General features: G+C 32.0%; 1 protein-coding gene across 2 annotated transcripts; it reads left to right on the forward strand.

The window, feature by feature from the left end:
• Positions 1–1,317: 1,317 nt before the first annotated feature.
• Positions 1,318–15,858, forward strand: LOC142546125 (tetratricopeptide repeat protein SKI3). 2 transcript variants are annotated; one of them, XM_075653649.1, is made up of 22 exons: positions 1,318–1,446; positions 1,585–1,689; positions 1,805–2,017; positions 2,126–2,248; positions 2,334–2,417; positions 2,515–2,565; positions 2,978–3,070; positions 4,881–5,021; positions 5,105–5,185; positions 5,308–5,546; positions 5,621–5,792; positions 7,219–7,334; positions 7,425–7,482; positions 7,747–7,812; positions 7,923–8,135; positions 8,262–8,313; positions 8,637–9,010; positions 9,101–9,195; positions 12,931–13,176; positions 13,376–14,019; positions 14,353–14,556; positions 15,235–15,858. In XM_075653649.1, exons 2-22 carry the CDS (start codon positions 1,636–1,638, stop codon positions 15,417–15,419), a joined length of 3,504 nt encoding a protein of 1,167 aa, XP_075509764.1. In that variant the 5' UTR covers positions 1,318–1,446; positions 1,585–1,635; the 3' UTR covers positions 15,420–15,858. The 2 variants fall into 2 exon arrangements, with proteins under 2 accessions (XP_075509764.1, XP_075509763.1); XM_075653648.1 differs by having other exon boundaries at positions 1,330–1,482.
• Positions 15,859–24,782: the final 8,924 nt, after the last annotated feature.

Consider the following 24,782-nt stretch of genomic DNA (forward strand, 5'->3'; position numbering starts at 1 on the left):
CAACATGTTACAAAGAAATGAGTCATAGATTAATTTTAAGGCAAGTGACCTAATATATAAAGAAATGTTACTTAAATCTATGTGGAGTCAGCCTCGGTCAAATCCGTTACAATTTGTTTTATTCTAGCTAATTCATAATCCAATTACTAAAATCCAATCTGACATGCAATGAAACTGCTCCGATTCAACGCGATCCAACTCGGTCTTGTGACACGCCTAGTCTCAGCTTGATTTTGTTCTCTGTTACAAAGCTTCTCTATCGGAAGGTGCTTCAGCCAATTTGCTTGTACAAGCAGTTTTGTATCTCGAAGGCAATTTTGCTTATCCATGATGAAAAATACTGCTTCAAGCTTGGTTTTGTTTAAAGATATTCGGTATGAAGATTAAACCAAGTTTCAAATAATTTATTAGCAAATCACCAAGTTTCAAATTTTTATCCCTAAACTGCACTTGTGGGTTAAATATATTAGCATCATAATAAATTTTTTTAATCGTAAAACAAATTAATTCTATTTCTAGGACCCAACGTATTCCAATCTAGTAGTATTTTAAAATTTATACTATCAAATAATTAATAAAAGAAATTAAACCATCAATATATTTGTATATTAAAAAATATGGATAATATAATTTTTATTCAGAATAATAAAACCAAAGATATATATAATATATTTATTTCATTTTTAGAAATATAAGATACTGTTAAGCAATGAGAAGAAGTGATCTTATTGATTGATCTTTGCACTCAGGAAAGTGCTTCCCATTGGAGACATTCACAGAGAGCGGTTGTGTTCGACAACTAAAACAAATGGCAGCAAAAGAAAAGCTTATAAAGTTGCTTCTTAGTCTAAAAAGTGTGAAGTGATTAAAAGCGTATTTTAATTTAAACCTAACTCAACTCCAAAAGCTAGCTGAGGAGGATTGTTCAAGACCATATATACGACTTCCAGATATTTTATCCAACCGATGTGAGACAACTGACACCACCCCCACGTCTTGAAATGAACATTTGGAGCGTGAAGTTTTTACAAATGACCCAATTATGATAGAACGGGTGACCCAATTATGGGCAGTCCAACACATAACGGTGGAACTTGAGCTTGATTGATCTTTGCACTCAGGAAAGTGCTTCCCATTGGAGGCATTTACATAGAACGGTTGTGTTCAACCAACTGTAACAAATGGCAGCAAAAGAAAAGCTTATAAAGTTGCTTCTTAGTCTAAAAGTATGAAGTGAGTAAAAAGCGTGTTTTACTTAGCATGTATATCACCAACAGATACAAAATAATTTTTGTTGAAATTTCGATAAAACAAGCAGAGGCACCAAAATTTAATACTACACATTTGAAAGCTACGCGCTACATGACCAATTCTAAAGACGGAAAAGAAGAATAAATTCCTTTGTTGTTCGTTCCTCCTCGGATCAGAGCTGGCACTTTTTCGAGTGTTAGTAGCATAAAACCTCGGTTTGTCGAGAAAGTGGTGCTCTATTGTTCCCAGCCCTTCTGAATATGTGTTCTCCACCTGCGTATAACGAAGTTAATTGATTATTTTTGGTTAATTATATGCCGTCTTTGTTTGCAGTTATTGGAAAAAGAAGAATCTGTTTCTGTAAAGAAGTTGGAAGAAGAATATATGGAGTCCGAGTCCGAGTCCTTGCCAGCTGACCCATCTCTCCATTTTAATCTGGTAATGCCACTGGGTCTTCTTACTTTCGTTCTCATCTTCTTTTTTTTTTTTTACGGGTTGTTTGATTATTTGTGGGTTTCTGTTCGTATACATGATTGTTACCAATGGAATTTAGGGAGTTTCTTTATGGGAGAAAGGTGAGGAAAGTCAAGATATCAGGGGAAAAGCGGTGGAGCATTTCATGATGGCCGTGAAGCTTAACCCTCAGAATGGGGATGCATTCAGATATCTGGGTCACTATTATGCACATGATTCTCCCATGCCTCTTCGGGCTCTCAAGTGCTACCAAAGAGCTGTCTTTCTCAACCCTGATGATTCTTGTGCAGGGGTTTGTTTTTAACATTTGTTTCATCCTTAGGGAGATTATTTTTGCCACGAATTCTTGTTTATTTTAGCATTGCAATGTTTTGGAAGTTACTTGCAATCCCCAATGCAGGAAGCAATTTGTGATATGTTGGACAAAGAAGGGAAAGAGAGCTTGGTGTTTGCTGTCTGTTGTGAAGCTTCTGAGAAGTCTGCCAGGGCCTTTTGGGCTTTTCGTCAATTGGGTTACCTTCAGGTTGTATTTCACCACATTTTTTCGCTGGTTCTTTTGTATGATCTACCTGAATCTTTGAAAAATTTGATCGAGTACTTGCTTGCAGGCTCATCAGAAGAAATGGTCAGAAGCTGTACATAATCTTCAGCATGCCATTCGTGGCTTTCCTACCTGTGCTGATTTGTGGGAGGTCCTTCCTCGTTTCCGTTTTATCAATTCCTCATCCTTGACTGGTTGCAGTCGTCTATCTTTAAGCTTTCGGTCATTGATTTACCTTAAATTTGTAGACCTTAGGTCTTGCCTACCATCGAATGGGCATGTTAACTGCTGCACTCAAGGTGATGTTCAATAATCATTTTACTTTTAGCTCCTCACATTACTTAATTATTATTTTTAATCCTCTTTATCTGTAATAAAGAATACACAAATAGCTTATGTTCTTGAATGGAAACCCTTAGCATAATTTAAAGGTTATGTGCACATTCTACACGTCTATAACATATACATGTTTAATGCGAATACTATCTCTTACTTTTTTAATGTACTGTTTTAAATAAGAACACAAGAATTGGAACTTTGTATGTTGTAGTTAATGGTTGTTACTGATTGCACTAAAGAAATAACTTACGATCATAAATCTTTGCTATGTTCTACCTTAGCATTGTTGATAACATTGCAAAATTTGGATTTTCTTTATGATGTCCGGCGCTGAGCATCTAATTTACTAGTACTTTTTTCTGTTTTAATTAGTCGTATGGTAGAGCCATTGAGTTGGAGGAGTCCAGGGTTTTTGCATGGATCGAGAGTGGAAATATTTCCTTGATGCTTGGTTCTTTTAGAAATGTAAGAGTTTCTTTGACTCTATTTCCTTCCTATATTTTCTACTGTCCATAGCTTGTGAAATCGATTTATTTGTATCTAGGTCTTTCGTGTTGTTATTGTCCTAACAGCTTCAATTCCCATTTCCTTATACCCCGATTTTTTATAGGGTATCAATATGTTTATATCACGCCCTTTCTTTAGATGGAAATGCTTCAAAGCTAATTAGCTTTTCATGAAATATGCAATAATTGGCACAAATGTTCAATGAGAGTTGGAAGGGTGAAAACTTTGCAACAACCTTGAAAATCCTTATTTGAATCGGCGCAAATTACCCCCTTAATTTTCTCGAGTATCCAACCACGATGATTTGAAAATGTGATGAATATTGAGTAGGATCTGGCCATTTGAAAATTATCAAAGAAGCAAAAGTCCAAGATTGGGTGAGCCTAGGACCACGCAGGAGATTGTATGCAACATAAACCGCATAATAGTTGAAGATTATCTATGCCATTACGCGGTCTTCTGGCTAGACTATATCTGGTTGGCTCTTGAAGGAATTATTTCTTTGTTTACAAATGCATTGATTGCTTTGTGTGTTGTTGGGGTTATATAGCGTGAACTGATAAGAAAGTAAAGCCGCTCATACACTACTTGGTGCTCCATCAAATGAAAAATGTTTGGTCCCACTGTTATGACTTTAAGGTGTGATAATTCTTCCAAATAAAAATATAGGCCTACTTACCAACACCTTTTGGTATGAGTCATAAGTTCAGTTCTCTATAAGCAACATTTAGAAATTGAATCTTGTGAAAAGATTGGTGCTACTGCTAGGAGAACTTTCTGCATGATGAATCTGACTCGGCTCAATTTAGGATTAGGATGGGTAAATTTTGGCTTCGATAATCGGGCATGTAGCCAAAAAAAAAAAGAAGAAGAAAATTAAGTCCCATCTTCCTTGAGGTGAAGGCTAATTGATGAGAGTCCCACTCCTAGAACAATGTATATTATATATATATATATATATATATATATATCCCCCGATGTTTACAAATTGTTTATATCTTTTGTTTCAATATTTATCTCTTACTTTTACAAATTTTTTGAAAGAAAATGCTAAAAAATGAAATATCATTTATACCTTCCAGCATAGTAAATTAGAAACTATAAACCTGATTTATCCCTCTCCAGCCTTCTTACCCATCCATGACCTCCTAAACTTGATGACCATCCCTTAACCCCATAATTTCTTCCCTCTGACTCTCAACCATCCCCAATCGCCACGACCAGCTGCCCTGTTGCTTGCGGCTGCTAATTGGTGTCATGGGGCTGGGATTATCAGGGTTGGGTTCAGGGATGGTAGTCATGATAGTGGTGTGAGTTTGTTTTGAGAGAAATATAAAAATTAAACAAAATAAGAAAAAGCGAAATAAAAGATAACGATGAGACGTTTTAAGAGAAAACATGTACTTACTGTTATATTTATGAGTTTTAAAAAAAATAATGATAAAAAATTTTAATTCATTATCTTAGTTTAGTAATGGAGATTTATGACAAAGAAGTAATGAAAATTAATAAAAACCAAGATAAAAATATGCACGGTGGTTTGTCTGCTTGGCTTGCTAGGCAATTTTTATGATAGATTCGATAGAAATGCAGCATAGTGTGTTATGTGTACTTTCTAGGATCTGTAGAGAAATTCATCATAGAATCCAAACGTTCCTATGAATATTTGTTGTTTTGCATCAGTTATTCTTACACACCTAAACAAATATGATGATAAATTTAGCAATATTATTATCCCTCTTTTGTTATCAGTGCTGTCTGAATGTAGGGAGTCGAGCAATTTAGGAATGCATTAAGAATTTCACCTCACAACGTTTCTGCGCATTTTGGGCTTGCTTCTGCACTTCTTGGTTTTGCTAAAGAATGCACAAATTTAGGTGCTTTTGGATGGGGAGCTATACTCTTAGAGGTTAGTGCCTTAAAATGATGCCTATTTCTCAATATGTGTAACTCTCCACGAGGTTTTTTAAGTAATATACAAGCTGAACATAGGAAGCTTCTGCTGTGGCAACTCATGGTACATCATTGGCTAGCAACGTTTCGTGTTTATGGAAGCTGCATGGTGATATCCAGGTAAACACATTTACTTCTTGAAGTTAACTATTATCATATGCTAGAAAAGTTGTTCTCTCTACTTGAATTGGTATTTCCCTTTATCTTCATGTTGAGAACAAGGTCGTCTTCATTTTCTCTAGCTTACATATGCAAGATGTTTCCCATGGACTGAGGAAGGGCTAGCTGATGAGACTGCTTTCAGTTCTTCTATCAGTTCCTGGAGAAGAACTTGCTTCCTCGCTGCATCACATGCTAGCCACTTCTATCAACGTGCTTTGTGCTTGACTCCCTGGCAAGCTAATATATATGCTGATGTTGCCATTGCGTCAGATCTCATTTCCTCTTTGAGGGTGAATCCTGAAGAGGACCTACCTGTGTGGTAATCATCTTTCTCCATCAAATGAATTTATATATGCCTCTCATCATTATCTTACTCCAACATCTAATAACCAGGCCGTTGGCTGAAAAGATGTGCTTGGGTAGTATACTTCTTGAGGGCCACAATGAGGAATTTTGGATGGCTCTGGGGTGTTTATCAGATGATATTGCATTAAAGCAACATGCTTTCTTACGTGGGTTGCAATTGGATATATCTCTAGCTGTTGCATGGGCATACATTGGGAAGGTATTGCTAATTAATGCCATTACAGTTATTGCTGCATGATCATGTTCATTTTAGTCAAATAATATAATAAATTTATACTTTTACTTCTGTTGGAATTCACTCCTGTCACCTTTCAAATTTTAGTGAGAAATGGTGCAGTGATATTTATATTAGCTCTGTGTCTAGCTGGATAAATTATCATCGTCTTGGTCTTAAACCCCAAACTCGTTGGACTTGGTACATAGAGCTCTTCTTTTCCATTTTACTTTGCTTCAGACTAACGTCTCGAACTCTTCAAATTTCTTAAGGCATACTTCAGTAACTTCTTGTCTAGTTAATTTTGATCTCACTCATTTTATTTATTTTTTCCTAATGGTTGATATTGAATGTGTGCAAACAATTTTAAATATCAACCACAAATTTTATTCTTAATCACTGCCACCCCAACCTTCTATCTAATATGCTAATTTCTAGAATGATCCATTATATGGTCAAATAAAAGATAGAAGTAAGATTCCAATCTTTGTATGCTTATATTAACTAATAATTTTGGAGTTTTTGGCTGTGTATTGCAGGCTTTGAATTTTTACATCATATTATCCTAAAAATCAAGTGGTGTTTTTACAATGTGTGGCTCATATATGGATTTATTATTGAATTACTTCTAATGGTGGTTTCAACTTTCAAGTCCATGCTCTAATATAATTTTTTTGGGTAGAATTGTTATAAAGGTTAAAGCTGGTAGTGTCATGGTTAATACTAGTTAAAGCTTCATTCACATTTAGTTCCCGACCATATTGATATTTCTTATGCTGTTGGCTCCGAAATTCTGAGTACGAACTTTTAGGGGTGAGCCAAGGTTGAATAGGAAAACTTATGTTTTTATTTTAATAGAGGAAAACATGTCTCTCTGTATATGTCATTAGAATACCCCTTTAAAGCTTTGGAGGTTACTAATTCCTCTTTCTTCCGTAGAGTGGCTGGGGATACCTGCAATGATGCCCCATAGCCACTGGTTTTTGTGCTCTGCGACTTTGTTTGGGAATTTTTTTTTTATTAGAAACTAAACTTTTTTTGGGAATTGCCACTTGAATGAATGAATCCAGATTGCAGTTTTCAATTTTTCATGCGCACTTGACTACATAATCAGGCTCCCCTGATTACGAAGAAAAACTTTATATATTTGGGATTTGTTAATGTTTTGTATGGTTATCTTTATGTTACTTAAACTCCTCCATCCATGGAAAACGGAGCAGAAAGCCGGTGCGATGATGGAAAAAATGAAAATTATTTTCCTTTTCTTTTGGAGTATAATTGGAGATGGGGATGTTTTATCTATTATCAGTACGATAATTTGGCAGACAGTTATTTTTCTGTGTCCTTTTCATTTATTTGTGCGACGATGTGGAATATCTTCTCAGATGGTATTGAGATCATATCTTTACAGCTTTATAGGCGAGAAGGTGAACTACAGTTGGCCCAACAAGCATTCGATCGCGCTAGAAGTATAGATCCCTCTCTTGCACTTCCTTGGGCAGGCATGTCGGCAGATGCTGAGACTAGGTATTTTTAAGATTCTCCCAGGGACTTCAGGGATAGTTCCCTGTATTATTTGTCATGCAAAGCCGTATTTATCTTTTCTTCTTTTTACAGAAATCTCAATGAGAATGAAGCATATGAATGTTGTTTACGAGCTGTGCAGATATTTCCGGTAATATTTCCCCCCATGCATGATCATATCATGTGATTTTCTGTAAGAGCAGCATCGTATTGAAGATAAATCTACAACCTTAGTTTAGAGTATTATCTAGTTTTTGGTTAATATTATTTTGTATATTGCATTGGTTTTTTCGTTGCTCGAGTATTTACTAGCATTATAACTCTAGTGTCTTCCGCTGACAGCCTTAGGTTTACAGATTGAATATTATCATATATTCAATCCAATCCAATTTGCTTACAGCTTTTGATTGATCAGCTTGCAGAATTCCAAATTGGTCTTGCAAAGCTTGCCTTGAATTCTGGCCAGGTATCATCTTCAGAGGTACTGTACTCTAGACATCTCTTTTGCGGGTGATTTCTTTCATATCTGTGTTTCTTACTTTCAAACATATGGCAAAAATGTCGAATAAAATATCAATTATTGCGTTGCAGGTGTTTGGTGCCATCAAGCAGGCTTTGATGCGTGCCCCTGAATACCCTGAATCTCACAATTTGAATGGCCTAGTATGTGAATCAAGATCTGATTATGAAAATGCTATTACCTCGTACAAGCTTGCACGTTGGGCTCTAAAATCTTTTGCAGCAGAATCAGCAGAACCTTGTCTCAAAGATATTTCCATCAATTTGGCTAGATCACTTTGTATGGTAAGTTATTTGCTATCATTGGAGTTCAAGTTGCATTATTCTAGCCATGTAATTCTTTTTATTTTAAGACAACGGGTTGAGGTGATTCCTTATGGTGCTTATCAGCTAATGGTTTGTTTGGTTCAGGCAGGACATGCAGAAGACGCTGTTGAAGAGTGTGAATATTTAAGGCGAAAAGGTGCAAATTATGGCTGAAGTAATTTAGTGTGTTCTTATTACAATATTTGTTTTATCCCCCAAGAGGATACCCTTTAAAGGAGAGGGTTTAAAGATGGAGAAGATAAAGGTGACTTCAGCTGAATAATGATAATGAAAAAAAAACCCCATAAAGTCATAGCTAAAGACTATGGACGATGAGCTGCAAATCTATTTACTTCGATTGCATTCTCTTTCTCTCTGCTATTTTATTTGGGTGTTTAGTTATCTTTACTTCTAGGTCATCTTTTATTCCAAAGTTAAAAGTTTACACTCTAATGCATGGTACGTTTTTTGAATTTCTAGGACAGCTTAGCCACGAAGGTCTACAAGTATATGCTCTATGTTTATGGAAACTTAACAGATATGATACGGCTCTGTCCATTGCTAGAGAACTTGGTTCCCGCATCATGACCGCGGAGAAAAATATGGCTGCTGCTTCCATTAGCTTCATCTGTAGATTGCTGTATTACATTTCAGGACCGGAATCAGCAATTACAAGCATACTGAAAATGCCCAAGGAGTTTTTTCATAGTTCAAAGATTAGTTTCATCGTTTATGCTATGCACGCATTGGACCAAAAAGATCGGCTTGATTCTGTTGTGTCTCTTAGTCGTGCTTGTGTTACGTCTCATGAAGAGATAATTGCAATGCACCTTCTAATTTCTCTCGGTAAACTTGTAGGTATCCAGTTTTTACTGTTTCTTTTTAGGACTTGTTGACTTTTTAATAGCTTGTTCAGGCAAATTATCTGGTTCCGGTAATTTCAGGTTAAGCATCAACAAAAGGATTGCCTTGCGTTTCACGAGAGTGTACGACACCTGAGAAAGGCTCTTCACATGTATCCTAACAATAGTGTCCTAAGGTAATTTAATCGACAATCTACAGTTTATGGCTTTTGCTATTTATTTAGCCAGGTGTCATTTATGTCCTGGACTCTACGCTTTTGATCTGATAGTAAGTTTGAGCTGAATCATACATGGGCTTGTGTTACTTTTATGCAACGACTATTCAACTAATAGCGTGTTTTTGAAATTTATTACCCTCGTGGTCACTCCTCAAGAGCAACTAAAGGCTCGTTTGAACTAGTTACTTAGAAATACGTGAATGTAAATTTTAGGATTGCTTCTAGTCAAACAATTATATGTATTTTTTCTCTAACCAAAGGAAAGTGGCGGTTGTGCAACCCAACATAACAAAGCTTTACCTGATTCTATTTGGTTTGTCTATCTTTGAAGTTAAATATGCACTATTCTAATCTTTCATAATTTGATTTAAATCTTACTAGCTTGTTGCAACTTGTATTAAATCCACACACCAAATTAACGCGTTTGGGTGCCATTGGATGCTTATATAAGAATTGACTGTTATTATCTCAATTTACCATGATAAGGCTCGAGCTCATCCATTGCCAACTTTGCTATTGGGAATTCAAATTTAATGTTGTGGTGGTTATGCAACCACAGGTCATCTGCATTGCAATTTAACCTGAATATTTTTTTTGGTTTAGAAAAATGACCATCAAATCTTATTTTTGAATTCCCTCAAAGTGACCCGAAGCATGACAATTGATGTCTGCAAGTTCTTAGTTAAGTTTAACTTGTTTTGCCGCATTTTTATCCTTTGTTGTTTTTGTCCTTAAACTTCTATATATCTTAAAATTTATATGTTTAAAATTTTCATTATATTACGTATGTATATTGTACACTTGAGCATCACTTGGTGCATATGATAAGACATTGGTTGATTCATCTTTGCTTTGCTTAGCTCGAGTTTTATAAAAGATTCCTGTCATCCACCGTTATCTTATCAAAGTATATTGATTTATCATCTTTGGATTATAAATTATTCATCATCTCGTTCACGAGCCAAACAATACATTATGGTCGCAACATATAAATTATCATTAAATATTCTAAATTCATATTGCATATTGAAGGTGTTATAAATATGTATAAGATTATTATATGTCAACATGTGTTAAATACTATTTCGTAGTTGGTTGTAATCATAAATCTGACATGAATAAATTTCTTAAATTTACTTTTTAACAAATTCTACCTTTTCTAAAATAAGTATAATATTAACACTTCATCATATATTTATTAATGTCCTACAATATTAGTTTGTCCTAGGCAGTGATACAGCTGCTTGTTGTATAAGAACCAAAAAACGAAATTAGAGATTCTTTCCTCTAGCCTTCTATCAACCAATGTCTTAATGATTACAGAAGCATTATACCATACGATTATAGTTTTTCAATAGGAGTATTTCTGTTTACTCACTTAAAGATCGATTCTCCCTGTGTACAAGTACAAACTTATGATGGAAGTAATCTAATCAATTTTCTTGCTCCGATTCACATTCATATCGAAACAAAATCATGAATTTTGCGATGGATAATCTGGTTATTTGCAATTTGATTTAACAGTTTGCACGACATGATTGTGGAACAAAAGGAGGCTTATAGGCTCTAGTGCACTGCCTCTTAGTACTGCTGAGATATAGCATGTGGATAATTGTCTGGAAGCTTATTGATTCACAGTGTGGTTTAGTGAAGATATGAAGCTCCATAAGTCAACTTCAATTTTGTATGTATTTATCTTATAAGTAGTAGATGAATGCCAAAATTAGGATCTAAATTATTAAGATCATATGAAAAATGTATCCTACGATTTTATTTAGTTTGAAGATTTCGCCATCTATATTTATTGCAAAGATTTTCACTTTATCTGTATTATTGATAAAATTAGGATAAAATAATTAGAGTATTAGCTATTTGGACATCAATCTCATGGATATAAAGCAAAACAATCAGAACGATTTTGATATCGCTACGTTTCTTTCCTGTTCCACTATCTTTCTACCATACAATTGTTAACATTTTGCTTTAGCAAAGCCTAATAAGGTATTATTAAAGATGATAATAAATGTTGGGTATGACTTTATTATTACTTGGCGGGGTGAATATAGACCTTATAACCAAATCCCATTACTCCATCATATGACTCTCTCTCTTCATAATTTTCATACTATTCAAACTTTAACGAATTGAAAGTTAACTTTTTAATTTAAAGGGCATATATGAACTTTGAGTCTTTTGGGGGTGTCATTCATCATCTTTCCATCTGGAAACCATTGAATGCTCTAAGCATTAAATCTTGCTAATATAGTAATTCCAAATCAAGTGGTAGATCTTCTCTAAGGAAATCCTTACTAGAAGTGCTTTTAAGGTTGAGTGCAACATGAAGGGCAAGATGTCGAATTCTGTCAACTTTTTTTTCGACTTGTAAGTTTATTTTTAATATATATTTGGTATGACACTCAGAATTGGTAGTGTTTGGTTTTTGACAACGGATACCATATGCAACCCATGCAAATGCATATAACTGGTTTGAGTAGGGACTACACCTAAAATCAAACCCTCGCTGCTGGAAAGATCACTCATGGATGTAGACAATATCTCACATTTCAGCACAAAAGACAGTAACCACACCACTGTTTCCGGTACTACGGTTACTTTTGCAACCTACAGGGACTTCGGATGATGGTGCCAATCACCATAGGCAAGATGAAATCTGTGGGAAGGAAGGGCTGTTTCACGAAGCAATTAAAGCCTCAAGTAAAAGGAAAATCTAATGTTTTGTAAGAAGATATTATTAAGATGTAATGAATGATTTAGTACTAATTAGATATTTAAATAGATTAATAATACTAGTCCCAAGGCAATTAGGATACAAGAATTCTAACATAATAAGTAGAATACTGATATTATAGTTCAATTCTAATGCATTTAAACCGGTTAAAAATTCTAGAAAATAACAGATAGAAAACTAATAACATGAATGAGAGAAACATTAAACTTATGCTGCATCAAGGCGCAGGACATGCACTTGGATGGAGCTTGATTAAATTTTATGATGCAGTCAATGGAGCTCTACTTCATCATACTTCTATTGAAACTGATCTAAATAAGTTAGACAAAAACCCAAATCACACGTGAAGAAAGAGTCCTCGAATTTTGACAACTTTGTTGGACAAAAAGTATCAAGAGCAATTGAAGTGAAAAAATGTTCTAATGTAGGCGCGTAGCTTGCCATATACTTTATTGGCTAGATCGCCATTATTTCCAATTGTATTTCCTATTGTGGCTATATAATCTCATCAAATGTTTCCTGCCGTTTTGCCTCTGGCACTGTCTTTATTGCCTCCTTCCATCTCTCTTCATCATGTAGATGTGCGAGCAATATTCATATCTTTTTTCCCTTTTTTCCTTTTGAGTTATTTATTAGGTTATCTTGGGAATGGGATATGCACCTCTTAATCCTTTCTCCTCATCCATTAGTCTCATTATGTGATCCATCGTGTAAGAGTTTAGATTTTGAATTATATTTCCTCAGTTATTAACCAGCTGATTGATACCTTGTCAAGCTGCAGACATTTGAATGTTCTCTGGATTCTTTGGGATTTGTCCTGATAATTTTTAGCAAGGCCTTGTTCATCTTTGGCGCACCATATTTCTAGTGTTTTGTGATAATTCTTATTTCCTTCTGTTTTATTGTTGCTCTGAGGTTTGTCTGATATAATTTATGTTAAACAGAAATCTTCTTGGTTCTCTCTTACTGTCGAGCAAAGAATGGAGAGATCTTGGTCTTGCAACCAGATGCCCCATCATTCACTTATCAGACCACCATAAAAAAGACGAGGGCATGAAATCAGCATGTGAGATCATTGGTGCTGGAACAGTTGCCTGTTTTGACACAAAAAACGGCAATGAGAATTTTGCAGCTTTAACCTGTAGACACCAACTGCCATTTCAGTCTGGAATCATAAAGCTGCTGCAAAAGTTTCTCTCTTCTTCTCATTTCTGTTTTTGGACGGTCTAATAAATATTCTAGTTTTCCAATTTCCTAATTATGCTTATGCAAATATCCTTTTCTTGTCTGTAATGTCTTTATGGTTTTATGTGCAATACACTTCAATTATGATACTTAAATATTTTTATGGCTCCTTTTTTTTCTCAACTACCTACTCCAAACTTGCAGGTTTTTACATCAAGAGCCGTGGAACTTTAATGCTAGGTATTTGCTTACAGTAAACTATTTACAGAAGGCCCGTGAATCAAGATTTCCTCCACATATTTGCCGTGTTCTAGCGAGGCTAACAGCTGTTGCTCTGTCTCATCAGTTGTGCTTGAGTAAATATATGTGTCTCCAATATCAATATTTCCAGCTTTTACTCTGTTCTGCTGAGTTGAATTTGCAACAAGGAAATACTGGAGAATGCGTTGAACATGCTAGAAGTGCTTTGGGTGTTTCAGTTGACAATAGCTGTCTCTTTTTTGCACACTTACTATTGTGCCGTGCATATGCTGCTGAAAATGATATTGTCAGCATGAGCAAAGAATACAGACAATGCTTGGAACTCAAAACTGATTTTCATATTGGTTGGATTTGTCTGAAGTTTATAGAATCTAGATATAAGCTGCAAAATGATCTTGGCATATCACACTTAAGCTTTGAGGATTGCTTCAAAGATATGGAGCTTTCATGGAATATGTGGATGGGTATATTTAATATGGTGGAGGGTTTGTCTGCAATTTGGTTTGGTGATTTTGTTGCTGCAGAAGAATTTCTTGCACAAGCTTGCGATGTAGCAGAGAGCGAGATATTTCTCTTTCTTTGTCATGGTATCATGTTTTGAAATTTAAGCCTTTCATTCTTTTTCTCTATAGTAGGTCTATTGTAGGTGTTCTAATGACAATGTTTTGAATATTTTCAAACTATTTCAAACATTAGCTCTAAGATAGAAGGGTTGAGGTTGAACTAACTCTAGGTTTTATGGATTATGGAGTGTTTAAACATAGGAGGTTTAGATGAAATCTTGTAAGTTTCCGAAACTTCATTGGTCTATCAATTTCGTTATGAAAGAGATTATCATGCAATGCAACTGTGAGAAGTCTACTCATGTTTTATACCATTGTCAGGTGCCAATAATTGATATTATCTTTGTTTGAATTCAGGTGCCATCTGCATGGAGCTAGCCAGACAGAAGTTTGAGGCACAGTACATATCATGTGCCATAAGAAGTCTAAAAAAAGCGAAAGAGATTTCTCCGGGCCCCTTGCCTATCATCTCGCTTTTGCTTGCACAAGCGGAAGCGAGCCTTGGTTCCAAAGCAAAATGGGAAAAGAACCTTCATGATGAATGGCTCTCTTGGCCTTCAGGTGCATTTTCTTGACAAATGCATTTGTTTTTCAGGACGTAAGAACTGGCCATTCTTAGTTTCAGTTCTTGCTGTTGCGCATTACACGGTCAGTTTTATAGCTCTGGAAATGTCGAAAGAGAAGGCAAAAAAAGCACAAAGGAACAGCTAATGCTTCTAGATTAAAAGTTCGAGAAAGAATCTAAGTAATGGTAAAATTAATTGGCTGATGGAGTGTTAAAATCAGTGGTCAAATTTTGATGCAACACTGGTTCTAGGACTGGCATGTGTAAGCAAAAAAGCCCTAGCGCACTGAATCGTCCACATTTTATACAATGAAGTTTTAAAAGGGCCTAATGTCCTGAGAGGACCCCCGTCAAGCATATATAATAACTGTTTCTGATATTGCTGTCTCCCCAGTAAAAAGAAAAATCTAGCTATAAGCTGATATGTGAATTATCTTTCAGCAGGGCACATGTGGCTAGCTTCGTGATGACAATCTAAGAATCTTTTCATGCATTTTGCATCATTTCTCTGTGAAAAATTACCAAAGGAAGGGCAAATGCCTAACTATTGACAGTAGCATTATGTGTTTGACAAGCTTCAATTCTGATATCTAAATCTGGTGTTTGTCGCTATCTTTTTTACCATCAGCTTCATTTTCTTTATCTTCTCATTTGTCTCCTACCATTTCCTGCAGAAATGAGGCCAGCTGAGCTCTTATTTCAAATGCATTTGCTTTCCAGACAGCTGAAAGATGGTTCCGAGTCGTCATCCATTCGGGATTCAGGTGGGAGTTCGCTTAAATGGATGCTGAGAGCGATCCACATCAATCCCTCATGTTTGAGATATTGGAAGCTTTTGCAAAAAGAACATGTACATTGATACAATAACCTATAAGCAACTAGAAGTCTGGACCACAATTCTCTTTTTTCCATTTACACATTTTTCCTATCCCCCATCCCCTGGTAACAGAATATTTTGGCTCTGTGAGAGAGGGTTTATATCTCTGTATCTTTGGCTATACATCCCTACAATTCCATCTTCTGTACCAAACGATTTTTTCACTCCAACATGCAGCAAAGAAAACAATTGTTTACCCCCTTTTATGGAAAAGTTAATTGAGTGGGGGGGGGGGGGGGGGGGGGGGGAGGTATTTGTGAAAGTGATGATCTCTGATGTTTGCTAGTTGTATTTCTTAGTCTTAGACAGTGCTAGGTACCAATTACCATAATCTATGCTTACACTTGCGCATAAAAATTCAGTGATGGGAACATCATATTATTGAATGCAATAATGTTGATGTTATTTGCTACATGTCATCCATCATATATGACTTGTACTTGGAAATTCAATTGTTTCACCGAGTTGATTGGATTGCTATACTGAAACCAATGATCTTGTCCTCACTTTTTTACTTCTTAGTTTCCAAGCAAGTTTAGTGATGCTATTAAATCGTAAACCACTCATAAGCCTGGTATTGTTCATTATTCAATATATCGCGTTTTTGGTAATCGATTTTAACATGCTTTCAAAACACGAGGGTCACAAGTTTAAACCGGCGAATGATGCATGTTACGTTAAAGTATGAAACTAACGGATAAAACATGAAGATCAAACAGTAGTAATTAGGGCAGTTAAAATGGCAAGGATAGTTGTCTTACTGATTAACAATCCTTGTTGGTATTGACATTAAATTTCCCTGAAGTAACAACAGCCTGATGTTGTTAATATTTTAATGATGTTTAACTTATTGGTTCTGATGTTGCTAATATTTTAATGATGTTTAACTTATAAATACATAGGAGACGATTAAAAAAAAAAACCACGTTTAATTACTGTGCACCAGTTTTTTATTTTATTTTAAATATATTCCTTTTGGCCTTACACAAGCAAAATGGACAACGAAATAAGATTGATAATTGTTAAGTAACATAATTTAGCATATCCATAAAAATTTACTCGTATTAATTTTTTTATTCATTCGTATATTGAATATAGGACAAAAACTGCTCATAAATTCTTTTTTCTTTTTTTTTTTGAAAGCTAAATTATTTTTTTCTTTTAGAAAATAACAAAGTATTTTTTATAACTCAAGATTTGAATTGAAGAATCATATTCCAACTTCCACTGATCATATATTTAATATTGTTAAAGTTTATGTAGGACACAAATAATATTCTCGTGTCTCTAGTTTTCTCCGAAAAACTCAATATATATCTCGTAAATTTCTTCACATTATTCAATATAACTCTAAACATACACCAAATTTAATAAATCCTCAGTTTTGTGAAGAACAAAAATGGAGGGTTCTGATCATTCTTCGGAGATTGATTCAAAGAAGTATCAGAGGAGAAAAGGCGGCCTTTGGACCATGCCTTTTATATAGGCATGGAAAGATTAAGATCTTGTGTTATAAATCGATATTTAGTAAATTTCATGATGCATATGTGTAAATATATATATATATATATATATATACATGATCAAAACTCAGCCAATACATCAAAACTTATTATGTCATTAGGTTTTCGTAGTACTGTGGTTAACAGCCATAATCCAAGACCTAAGGCCACCACCATGTGACCAACGAGTTAGAAACTGTATCAACGCCAAACCAGGCCAGCGTGGGGTTCTTTTTACGGCATTCGCTCTCATGTCCATCGGAGCCGTCGAGCCTTGCTCGATGGCGTTTGGCGCAGACCAGTTCGACAACCCAGAAAACCCTAATAACTCTAGGGTATTACAGAGTTTCCTCAACTGGTACTATGCCTCAATGGGGGTGTCACTTATGATAGCAGTGACAGTTATAGTTTACATCCAAAACAAAGTCGGTTGGATCATGGGTTCCGACGTCCCCGTCGGGCTCATGTTGTTCTCTGGGATCGTGTTCTTCTTGAGTTCAAGATTTTATGTGATGGTCATGAAGCCGAACAAGAGTTTGCTCACTGGTTTGTTTCAAGTTGTGGTGGCATCTTGGAAGAAAAGGAAGCTTGATGATATTGGAGCCAGGGTGCTCTTATTATTATGCCAAAGGTTCAAAACCGACTTATTAATAAGTTATTTAGTTATATATGTATTGTTATAATTAATAAAATAATCCTATGAAAAATTTTTGTTATTTTTAAAATTATATATTATTTCCTTCCTCTCACTCTCGGGTTCTATGCCCACAACTCAAAATCACCCAAACCCCGAGTTAAAAAAAATAAATAGTTTTTTATAATATACTAGAAAAGTGCACGTGCATTGCACGTGAACAACTAAACTGCTGAAATATATGAATAAAATTTTGATAATGTTTAAATGAATTAAAGTAAAGATAGTAGTATTTATCAATTGAAATAAATCAAACCACAAAAAATTAAAAATCATGATCATAGACGGTATATGAATCATAAAAGTTGTCTTATCCACATGACACATTTTTCAATATGCTTCTTGGTTGATTTTGACAACTCAACAACTCTTTGTCGTAGTTTTTATAATATGCGTATAACTATTTTGGTATACTCAACAAGTATATGATCATCTTTAACTTATTATGTTATTTAGAATCCTCATCGAAGATTTGACATGCTTGTAGTTTGCTTCTCTATCACGACATTTTTTCAGTTTTCTACATTATTTTTATCCGGTAATCTTATATTTCGACTATTTATTATTATTTTTTGAATGATTTTTCAGTTTATGACAATCATCAACTGTAACTCCTAAGAAAAAATTCTTTTAGTCGTGATAAATTTTCACTTGTGAGTAAAAGTATGTATAACCTATATATCCTTCAACAACATAATCAATGAATGATGTTGTAATTTCTTCAAACATCGTGATATTTGTAATATCAATTTTAATTTGACGCAATTCAGGAAAGTCATCTCGTTAGTTATTTTTTTAGAAGCTTTAGAACGATGATTGCGTTCATCATATCATGGGGATAATATAGTTTCATTCTCATTTGTTGTGTCTAGAACATAATATTATATTATTCATTGAAAAAAACAAATGTTCTTCTATCGAGTTTACATTTTGTTTATAATATTTTATATCTTGTGGAACGACATACAAAATTAATTATTGTATTTTAAAAATTTTGAGAAGAGACATGAATAACATAATTAAGATGCAAATGAGATAATAAATATCATTCAAATATATATAAAAGTATTTTTTTATTCAATATCTCATCTAATAATACAATTGTTTAGATTTCATAAGCATTTTATGATAGTCAGAATTAATTTGATGAAATGTTGTAGAATTTTATTTGCATTTCACTATTTGGCTAAGTGAATGTATTTGGCGAGAAGTTTTCAATACTATCATTTTATATCTTATGAATTAGCTGATTAGTCACTTTGACTAAAAAAAAGACAAAAACAACCTCTTAACTACCTCGAAATATATCGAGATGATATTGGATAAAATAAAGTGCAATTGGCTCAATGTCTCAATTTACTAAAAATTCACAAAATTGATCTATTGTGTCCACAAAGCTTTAGAATTATTCTCATACCATTATAAATAGAATGAGAATTGTGTACACTTTGTTTTTCATGTGTTTCTTTTTCTGGATGAAAATTTTTTTCTTTTTGAAAACGATTTTATTTTCTTAGAAATATTGACATTTTATATGACATTCATACAACATAATCAACACAAATGACATATAACAATAAAACATGTTAACTCTAGGGTAAAAAACTCATCTCATTGCAAGAACACTAAATTACAAAGGAATCATATTATTTAGTAATATTTATTTAGCAGTATATATAAAAAATTGACCAAATGACTTAAAAGTAGTGTTTGAAATCAGTTACATACAAACATTTCTCTCAATCACATATCTCAATTGACACATAAAGAGTCTGAAAATATCTCTATTCTAAATGGGAGAAAGAATTTTTATATGAACTTAATATTTATTAATAATTTATTTTTATTCAATCCGTCTCATCTCCCTTCGTCTTCCCATTATTATCTATCACTAATATGATAGAGATTTTCATAAATTTGACTGCAATGTATAAATTTAAGAAATTAAAATTAAATTAAAATAATAATTATTTTGATTGAGTTAAGTACACTATTAATGATCATTTTATACTAATATAAAAAATGACTTAAATAACATCATGAATATGATGAATATTGTAAAACAAAAAATTGGTAAAATAGTAAGCTTACAATTGAAAGTCATATATTTAATAGATATTATTAATAGATAATATATTATTTAAGGATATTTTTTTAGCATCATATATCGAAATTGATTAAATACTTAAATATTTGTATTTGTATTGAAATGACTTACAAACAAACTTTTTCTCTCAATTATGTATCTATGTTGATACATAAGTAGTTTAAAAATATATCTATTTTAAATGAGAAAAATATGTTTTATATGATTTTAATTTTATTAATAGTTTAATTTTATTCAACCTCACTCATCTACATTCGTCTTCTCATTATTACCTTAATATTCGGAATATTAACAAATTTTTAATTTATAACATTATTATAGTAGTTTTCTATGAATTTGATGTCAATGAATAATTAAAGTTTATTATATTATTTTTCTATGAATTTGATGTCAATGTATAATTAAAGTAATTAAATTTAAATTTAAAAGTAAAATTGAAATAATAAATACCTTAACTAAGTACTCTATTAATAATCATATTAAACTAACGTAGAAAATAATTTAAAGAACCTCATGAACATGACAGATTATAAAACAAACAAAATGGTAAAATAATAATCATATTAAACTAACGTAGAAAATAATTTAAAGAACCTCATGAACATGATATAAAACAAATAAAATGGTAAAATAGTAAGTTTACAAATGAAAATCATATATTTATAAAAGTAAAATAGATGTAATATTATTATTTTTTTTAAATATGTAAATTAAATTAAATTTAAAACTAAAATCAAATTAATAATTATATTGATTGAATTAAGTAGACTATTAATGATCATATTAAATTAACATAGAAAATTACTTAAAGAACATCATAAACATAACAAATTGTAAATAAATGAAAGGGTAAAATAGTAAGCTCACAATTCAAACTCATATATTTATAATAGTACTAGGTAAAGACACGTGCGGCGCACGTGAAAAATACATTTCTATTATAAAAAATTGTTGTGAAAGAAATGAGATCAGAAGAGATTAATTTACAAAAAATTATATATTAATGATTTCATGCTATATTATTCGATAGAAAATGAGTAATGCTACATGTGCAACCAAATTTGTACAATAATTCTTACAATTCAAAAAAATTAATACAGAAATTTCATTTATCAAAAACTCATGATAAATTAAATATAAAATCTCATTAGATAATAACAAAATCTCACGATATAATTGTTGTAAATATCGCAGTACGATATATTGGTTGTACATTTAGCATTATCCGTAGGAAATTCAATGTAATATAATTTGTACTACATGTGCTATAAAATGAGTGCAAAAGATATTTGTTTAAAAATTTTATGTTTTAAGCAAATAAAAACAAATAAATTTGACATTTCTTATTATCAATCATAACTCATAAGGAGAAATATTGAGCAATAATGAATAATTTTTGTAAAGATTTATTCATAATAATTTTAAAAATTTACCTTCAAAGATATGTCATTTGAGATTACATAAATCTATAATTGATTTACTTATATCCATCCTTTATAAAAATACATCTTCGTCAATTGCAAGATCATCAAATAAGTAATTGTTATAGTTTCTGATCTTTACAAACACGAAAAATAGTTAAAATTAGTAAAACTGTATGTATTCAATCATATATTGTTAAATTTTAATAATAAACTAAGGCTTTGAAAAATATTAGTTGGATTTTTTTTAAAGAAAAATAGATAGAATAAATACTCACGAAATATTTATAAGGTCATCTTTCTTCTATATCCAATAATGCTTTGTATCATTTTTGTAAAATGTAATTAATCATCGAACCTTCTTCATAACACCAACCCACATGATTTAATTATTTGGCTTCATTATTTTAATTCGTTGTTTTAAAGTAATTATTCTCAATTAATGCAAAATAGAGGATATTTAATATCATGTCCTTACACAAATTATGTTTTTTGTTAAAAAATTCACTATATTTACAACCAAATAAAACAAAAGAATTTTGGTATTTCAATATTGTACAAACTAATTTTTTTGGGAAAAAATTATTTTCGCTTCATCTATAAACAAATAAACCCATGATATTTTGTATTTCAATATTCTCAAATTAATATTTTGCGGAAAAAATATTTTCAATTCATCTACAAGAAAATAAAAACCAAAGAATTTTTGAGTTTCAATCTTCTTGACAACTTGATCTTTGCCTAGCATACGTAGATTGATAATCTTGATATCATCATAATAATTGATTTTACAAAAATTTCCAAACCAAATTAAAGATAAACTTCTTGCATATATAAAATCATTCAAAATATTATAAATCTACAAAATAAAATAAATCACATTCAAACAAATATTTTTGTGAAAAACATTTGTTCACTGCATCTACAAGTAAATAAAAACCAAATAACTTTGACTTTGTCTATGGACAAGTAGTGAGTATTGCAAATGAATAAATTTTATAAAAATTTATTTATCATAATTTTAAAAATTTACATTCAAAGATATATCTTTTAATGTTACAAAAACTGTAACTGATTTGTCAATATATATCTTTTATAAAAATAATCATTCGTTAATTGCAAAAATCTCTCATAAAATAATTGTTATAGTTTCTAGCTTTTAAAAAGAGGAAAATATAGTTAAAATTAATACAAATATATTATTCAATCTTATATCGTTAAATTTTTATAATAAACCAAGGCTTTGAATAATATTAGTTGACTTTCTTTTTGATAAAGAAATATAGATAAAATAAATATCAATGAAATATTTATTAGGATTATCTATATTAATATCTGATAATTCTTGTATCATTTTGTAAATGTAATTAAATATCGAACCTTCTTCATGACATCAACCTTGTTAAAACAAAATTAGTTTAATTATTTGGCTTCATTAGTTTAATTCTTCATTTTAAAATAATTAATCTTAATGAACGTAAAATAAAAGATATTTAACATCATATCGTTATACAAATTAAGTTTTTGTGGGAAAAATATTTTTATTTTATTTACAAGAAAATAAAACAAAAGAATTTTGTTATTTTAATCTTCTACAAATTAACTTTTTTGTGAAAAAATCTACAAATTAAGTTTTTTGTGAAAAAATTCTTTTTACTTCATCTATAAGCAAATAAAACAAATATATTTTGGTATTTCAATCTTTTCAAATTAATTTTTTTTGTGAAAAATGTTTGTTCAATTCATCTACAAAAAAATAAAAATCAAAGAATTTTAAAGTTTCACTTTTTTGGCAACTTGATCATTATCTAACATAAATGTAGTTTGACAATTATGTCCTTATCATAATAACTGATTTGACAAAAAACTCCTCACTAAATTTTTCCTGTATGTACAAACTAAGGACAAAGTTGACAATACACAATAGAAAAACTTTGACCTTGTTTCACACTTTTATAATATATATATGTATAGATTAGATTAGATTATTTAATTTTTTAGATTGAGGTGATATGATTATTCTATTATTATATTGAGACACTAAAGTACTCTGTATACCCTTTTGTCAATTTCCATTAATCGAAATTATTACTACTAATTATAAAAGTTCTCAATTCAAACGGCATTTTCAAATTATTTCGTAAGCATCTTTTGCCTCAACAAATCCCCGGCCCCACAAAGTTGCAACATAAAGAGATACTTGGGAATTTTTTTTTATTAAATACTCTACTTTTCTTCGATTTTAAATCCCTATTATTAATTCCCTGATCTCTTCATTGAATTTTACCCATTTTCCCAAATAAAAAAGTCAGGCCGTGGAATTTATCCAGATATTTTCAGGGTGATACTTGTCAATTGAAAAGAAAAAAATTTCAATACAAGACAAAAAAGAAAATAGAAATGAGTATATATATATATATATATATATATGTGCATATTTTTTAGGATTGTCTGTATTCTTTGGTTTGTTTAGACCTGTGATTGGGACTATTGGGCCTTAAAAGCATATGATGGAAGTATTAAAATTCAGTTTGCTCCAACGTTTGATGTTAGTCATCGTCAGTACAGCTGAATAGTTGTTCGTATCATACGACTTCTGTGACTAAGTTTCTTATGATTTGGTTGTCCAGTCATGGTATTTACATGTTCAAAGTTGCAAAAGGAAAGATGTACTCTAACAGAGGTATACATAACTTAGATCTCATCTTTATCTACATAGTTTACATACAAATGAAAGATACAATTGCATCCATTGCATCGACTTCGACTGTAAGATCATTTGTAGGTAAGATGATATGACACATCATCATATAAATACATATAGGATAATTAAATATTTAAAACATACAATGAAACGTAAACATGTAGGAAAAAACTTGTGTGAGACGGTCTCACGGGTTGTATTTTGTGAGTCATATCTCTTATTTTGGTCATTCATGAAAAAATATTACTTTTTATGCTAAGAGTATTCTTTTTTATTGTGAATATTGGTATGGTTGACCCGTCTCACATATAAAGATTCGTGAGACCGTCTCACAATAGACCTGCTCAAACATGTATCGCGTATCATTAATTGTACAAGAAAATAATTTGGTGACAAGAATCACTTTGTTTGAAGATATTGATGCAGTGTCGATAGGCTTTCCAATACAAGAGTTTATCGACAAGACATTGAAAGTAGCATATTTCATAATAGAACAATTTCTCTTTGATTTTCACATCGATAAAAAAATAATATTTTTTAAATATCAAGATGAAAGATATGAACATTATCTCCAAAACTTGAGGAGCAAAATAATGTCAAACACAAATTATTGTTTATACTAGACAATAATGTAAAACAACATAATGACATAGTGCCCATGATAGTTGAAGGGTTGGTGAGAGATAAAAAAAATTACAAGCCACCTCCGAAAAATGTTAAGAAAAGGAAGAGTACTTCAACTTCAGGTCCACCGGAAAAAATAATTCACCACATGCCAGAAAAATTAAGAAAAAAAATAAGATAATAAGAGCACGAAAAAAGAAAAAAAATCAATCAATTGGCATATGAGATGAAGAGAAGCTATCAAAACTCACTCGCATATGCCGAAAACAAGATGTTAAGATCAAAAAGTAAAA

This window comes from Primulina tabacum, chromosome 5, assembly GCF_025594145.1.
Source record: "Primulina tabacum isolate GXHZ01 chromosome 5, ASM2559414v2, whole genome shotgun sequence".
Taxonomy (NCBI): domain Eukaryota; kingdom Viridiplantae; phylum Streptophyta; class Magnoliopsida; order Lamiales; family Gesneriaceae; genus Primulina; species Primulina tabacum.

Excerpts from the sequence above, each read along its gene's own strand:
- LOC142546125 (XM_075653649.1), top strand. The coding sequence starts at position 1,636 with ATGGAGTCCGAGTCCGAGTCCTTGCCAGCTGACCCATCTCTCCATTTT. Across the intron at positions 5,547-5,620 it reads GAAGAGGACCTACCTGTGTG|GCCGTTGGCTGAAAAGATGT; the intron begins GTAATCATCTTT and ends TCTAATAACCAG. Across the intron at positions 7,483-7,746 it reads GAGCTGTGCAGATATTTCCG|CTTGCAGAATTCCAAATTGG; the intron begins GTAATATTTCCC and ends TTGATTGATCAG.